Source organism: Biomphalaria glabrata, chromosome 9, assembly GCF_947242115.1.
Source record: "Biomphalaria glabrata chromosome 9, xgBioGlab47.1, whole genome shotgun sequence".
NCBI classification, from domain to species: Eukaryota; Metazoa; Mollusca; class Gastropoda; family Planorbidae; genus Biomphalaria; species Biomphalaria glabrata.
In genome coordinates, this window is record NC_074719.1 from 43,259,638 (window position 1) to 43,265,637 (window position 6,000).

The window sequence follows — 6,000 nt, forward strand, 5'->3', positions numbered from 1 at the left end:
TTACGAGCATGTTATAAATATGTATACCAAAGGAAATAATTTTAGAACCACTGTAAGATAATGTGGGTCTCTGAGGGTTAAAATTGCAATAGTACTTGCAGAAATTGAGATTTTCTATAGCCTGTAAGTCTGTCTAGGTGTAGAAATATCCCAATCCTAATGGGTACCTTACATTTGTTGAGGAATTTAAAGGCAGTTGGTCGTTGTTCTGGAAACATGACACCCTCGACTCCATTTACATCATCTGCTCTAGATATCGAAAAGGTCTGAAACGGGTATTTTTACTACTACTGTTGTATTCACTTTTATACCCAAGAGGAGATATTATCGATTTGCTTACAAGACATTTTATCAAACATACGAGTTACACTCAAAATGATATTTGTTTAATTCATATCTAAATACTGCATCAAAATGTTTCTTAAACGCTTTACGTTTTAATAGTGATAGTATATTATAAAATATTTGATTCGTAGGTTTCGTTTCGTTCTCTTCCCCAGAACACTTTTATGATGTCATCACATTTCTCACTGCAAACGTATATAGCAGCACAAGGGTAAGAATCCGTAGAGTTAAAACTAATGACGGTTTGACTTAATTTACATAGTTCATAGGTCAACTTTTTGACAACCTTTGTCCTATATTAGTTTTCGAGCCCTTATCTAGGACAGGCATTTATGTGAGCTTCTCTTACAAACTTATGTCAGTTTTTCTTATTTTTCATGCCATAATAATAATGTCAATTTTTATGCAAATTAGTCTAAAACAAAAAGATAATAAGAACTGGTTATAAGGCTCAAAAAAAAAATTGTTGTCACATATAATATAGCTGTACCATACATTCTATTGTAATCTAATTCTGGTTAGTCCACTTTTTTTTTCTTGTAGTCATTTGCCGCCCACACTTGGTATGAGGGCTACAGTTGGAGCATTGCGAACTGTCCGAAATGTGATGTCCATGTGGGGTGGTAAGTAAACACTGGGACATGATTTGAACATTTTCTATGCTTACAGCTAATGCAGGATTGTAAAACAAATTCGTTCGAATTGCGAACTGTCCGAAATGTGATGTCCAAGTGGGCTGGGTAAGTAAACTGGGACATGATTTAAACATTTTCTATGCTTGCAGCTAATGCAGGATTGTAAAACAAATTCGTTCGCGTCCGAAATGTGATGTCCAAGTGGGCTGGTAAGTAAACTGGGACATGATTTAAACATTTTCTATGCTTACAGATAATGCAGGATTGTAAAACAAATTCGTTTATTCTTATTTCTAAATGTGTATCAGCTTAACAAAGGACCTGGGCTCTAATTATAATAGGACTGCAAAAACGTTTACCACACTGTGTAACTACCACACTCAAGGTTCGTAAACATTATATGACAAGAGAATCTTTGTTGACACCTCATTTACCAAGGCTGAAATGACGCTACTAGTGGTTCAGCAGCGATGGCTGAGAAGGGTTCCAGTTTCGAGATACTCATGTCAACAATGGACAAATATTTCCCCCCACGTGTACTATCTTCTTAAGTGATGACTAGACGTGGTATGGAATTCGCGGGACATGTCCTAGACCAGACGAAACACGCGGGACATGCCCTAGACCAGACGAAACACGCGGGACATGTCCTAGACAAGACGAAACACGCGGGACACGTCCTAGACAGGACGAAACACACGGGACACGTCCTAGACAAGACGAAACACGCGGGATATGTCCTAGGCAAGACGAAACACGCGGGACACGTCTAGGCAAGACGAAACACGCGGGACATGTCCTAGACGAGACGAAACACGCGGGACATGTCCTAGGCAAGACGAAACACGCGGGTCACGTCCTAGGCAAGACGAAACACGCGGGACATGTCCTAGGCAAGACAAAACAAGCGGGACATGGCCTAGACAAGACGAAACACGCGGAACATGCCCTAGGCAAGACGAAACACGCCGGACATGTCCTAGACAAGACGAAACACGCGGGACATATCCTAGACAAGACGAAACACGCGGGACATGTCCTAGGCAAGACGAAACACGCGGGACACGTCCTAGCCAAGACGAAACACGCTGGACATGTCCTAGGCAAGACGAAACACGCGGGACACGTCTTAGACAAGACGAAACACGCGGGACACGTCCTAGACAAGACGAAACACGTGGGACATATCCTAGACAAGACGAAACACGTGGGACATGTCCTAGACAAGACGAAACACGCGGGACATGTCCTAGACAAGACGAAACACGTGGGACATGTCCTAGACAAGACGAAACACGTGAGACACGTCCTAGACAAGACGAAACACGCTGGACACGTCCTAGGCAAGACGAAACACGCGGGACATGTCCTAGGCAAGACGAAACACGTGGGACATGTCCTAGACAAGACGAAACACGCGGGACATGTCCTAGACAAGACGAAACACGCGGGACATGTCCTAGACCAGACGAAACACGCGGTACACGTCCTAGACAAGACGAAACACGCGGGACATGTCCTAGACAAGACGAAACACGTTTACCAAAGACATGAACAGGGAAGCCGCGAGGAGGTAAACGAAAAGAAGGCCGACCACGTCTAACATGGATTATCACCTTCTTAAAAGACCTAAAATCCGAGGAGTGAACTTGCTGCCCTATGCCCTAAGACAAAAGCAAATTTAGTTGTCATTATGGAGTCATACAAAAAAAATGATAGTTTATTATTTGAGATATATTACTCCATGGGGCATATGCCTCTGTTATGGCAGATTAAGAAGGGCACCTTGGGGCTAGAATTACGAACAAACGTTTTCATTTTACCTTCTTGCAAGGCCAATTACTTAATGTAGGTTACAAGGAGGGACAGGTCTTAAATACCCTAAAATTCGTTTTGCCGAAAAAGAATATAAGCTAACCATTAGTCATAAAATGTCAGCATGAAACCAAACTTTAAAAAAATGTATTCTTGAAAAAGTAGCACGGTTACGTTGTACAACAGAACCTTGTTGGTTTTATTCAAAACACTCTAATGAACGCTGATCTATTAAATTTCTTTTATCCACATATGGAGAACACAACTCATCATATGACACTACATTAATAAGTTATACTTTTACAAAGCTTATATTAACTCACTCTGGCTGTGTGTTTGGTAAAAAGTTTGTACACGTTATTTCTCCCACACACAATCTCGGATCGAGCTGAAAGTTTGCAAAATCATTTCTTTTACCTGACAATACAACAATCAATAAAAAAAAAATTAACCGATTAGTTAATAAATTATTGGTATTTAATTATTTTGTTTGGTATCTCAAACAATGAAAAGAAAGTGTACTTGACTGAAGTGATGGTATAAGATGAATTAGTCCCCTTTCTATATAATCGTCTGAGTCTTAGTGAACACAACATGAAAAATAGGACGAGACTATAGAACTATACAATCTTTCATTTTCATAGGCAGAGTGGTTAAAGTGTTGGCTTGAAAAGCCAGAGAAGGCTTGAGCACTTTGTTCAAATTCAGGTCGTTTCCCCCTTTTTTAATTTTTATAAATGCTTTTTTATTGTCAGTTTATTAGAAATTTAATTACATGCTTGGCCCAAACTAATTGACACAACTATGCTTAATATAATTTTTTTTTAAGTTTTTTTTCTTCATATTTTCTTGTCTAAGGACCTACTATGCTATGAAGGATGAATTTCACCCATTTAAGGCTCACATTTCAACTTTTGATGGACTCATTATGGATAAGTTGTATTTCAAGTTGGTAAGACATGTTTAGCATTTCGTATTGTGAAAATTATTTAAATAAAATTAGGTGATTTTTCTAGATAGTTTAGGTGACCAACTTCTATTCGTGTAGATAAAATCTACTGCACTATTGATAGAACTATGTTTGTCCTCTTGTTTGATACAGTAATAAAACTAAATTTTAAAGAGATCAAAATCAATCTACTTTCAGTCACTCGATGCAATGAAGAAGTAAAGTTTGATGCTAGAAATCACAAAGTCCTGATCAACATGGGACATGGGCACAAAATAGTACAATATTTAGAGTCTTCTTCTTCTAATTGAAACTGTCCAGGTAGAGTTGAGCCTTCAGCTCTTGGAACTCTAAGCCAGCAAAAGTGAACTGAGCTCCCTCTCACTGGCCTGAAAGAGAACTGTGTACACTGTTCTGTCTGACGGGTGGGTCAGACTCGCGGCAAGAGGCCTCGAACACTAAGACCCCTCGCCATTTTCCTTTTCTATACCAAGCTAACCGAGCCAACTTATAAAGTTATATATACACATTTACGATATGGCATTACGTTATCATTTACATAATCAACTCTTTTTTTTTATTCAAATGTTGAAAACTGAATAAAAAACAATGATTTTGGCTCCTGTGTGTTTTTCTGTAATTACATTTTGTAGGTCTAATAGTCTGGAAGGTCAAAGTTTTCTTGGTTCCGGCTATATTGCATAGTGTATATACTTTACAAACTCTAGTTTTCGGCAGCAGTTTTATTTGTTTTGTCTGCGGCAGTGGGGTCAAACCCTTCGGTCACTGCAAAACATGAAACTCTTGAAACTTATCCTCAGAGACTTCAGTCTGCGTTGTGAACAAGCTGTATTAGACCATCATTGGTCTAGGGCAAATGCCCTTTGCAATTATCACACTTAATATGTGTAGGCCCGTGGGCGTAGCGAGGTGGGGGAGGGGGGGGGTTCAAACGAACCCCCCCCCCCTCCCCCGAAATGAAATCCCATTAAATTAGGTTTTTGAAATAAAACTTTTTAATAGCTGGAAAATGCACAGTAGATACCTCAGAATATGCATTTTGTTGGCTTTTAATATCAGAAATAGTGCTTGGCGGCGGTGCTCTGCCCCCAGACCCGCTTGCTGGCAATTGCGGGGAGTCTACAATTTTCCCCAATAACTCCAGGAAGAACCTATTCTAGGGCACAATAAGCGTCTTCCGAAAGAATGAGGGGTCAGAATGTAATAAAGATTATGCACACACACACACACATACATATACAATATATTTTTTCGCGGGGGTGGGGCGAGGGGGGGGGGGAGAAAAAAATCTCTCCCCCCCGAAAAAAAAAATCCTGGCTACGCCCGTGTGTAGGCCTATGTGTGTGTTTTGACACAGTGGCTTATCAATAAGTTTTTCTCAGCACTCAGACACCAACGTTTGTCGAAGGTTACAAGCTTTTTGGTAAGGCGTGTTTCAGAAAGTCCAATAAATCTTCTGGGATTTCTGCCACCATTGCTGTTTAGTAAAAAAAAAAAAAAAAAAAGCAAGGATGTTTTTGTATTCAGGCTCTGCAGACGATGCTCAAAGATAGGAAGTGGACGCCAGGCGCTTCCTCGATAACTCGTAAGAAGATTGAGGAGCTTATTTAGTGGTAGCAATGAGAGAGGCCTATGTCTGGTCTCCTTCATTGTTTCTGACCAATCAATCGAGTAGGGCGTACTAACGGATTAGGTCTAGAGTTCAAACAATGCCGAGAATATATTTAAAAAAAAAAAAAAAGCTTCAAGATGGCTAGAAGAAGCAGAAGAATATCAACTCACTCTGTCTGGTTCAAATCTTGCACACGTTATTTCTCCCACTTGCAACTCTCGGATCAAGTTGGGATCTCGCACAATTATTCATTGTCTATGAGAATACACGAATTAATAAAAAACAACAACAACAACAAAAACAAATTGTTTAATCAATGAGTGGTTATTAGATGATTTTGTTTTATTTAGAAAAAGGGAGATACATCTTGCAGTATTTAAGGGATACGACAGTACTTTCACTTATATAGGTCAGGAGACTTTAAAAGAAGGGATATACATCATGCATTATATAGGGAAATGACAGCACTTTCAATTACATAGTTTATGAGATGAAGGTTTTAGTAACGTACACCCAACTGACTTTAGTTGGGGAAAGTAAAAGCGGTAGGTCGCTCTGCTAGCCACATGACAACCTGCTTGTTAACCGTTGGCAGATGACCTTAAAATTGGTGACCGGTCACT

At 39.7% G+C, this 6,000-nt stretch overlaps 1 protein-coding gene across 1 annotated transcript in view; it reads left to right on the forward strand.

Annotated features, from left to right (window-relative positions):
* The window catches only part of LOC106067464 (uncharacterized), a 29,408-nt gene extending 24,327 nt beyond the window's left edge, over positions 1–5,081 (forward strand). The window contains exons 17-20 of the mRNA XM_056042125.1: positions 501–556; positions 889–968; positions 3,654–3,747; positions 3,943–5,081. Coding sequence (XP_055898100.1) covers positions 501–556; positions 889–968; positions 3,654–3,747; positions 3,943–3,966 — 254 coding nt within the window. The 3' untranslated portion in view covers positions 3,967–5,081. The remainder of the gene's footprint in view (positions 1–500; positions 557–888; positions 969–3,653; positions 3,748–3,942) is intronic.
* The last annotated feature ends 919 nt before the right edge of the window (positions 5,082–6,000 follow it).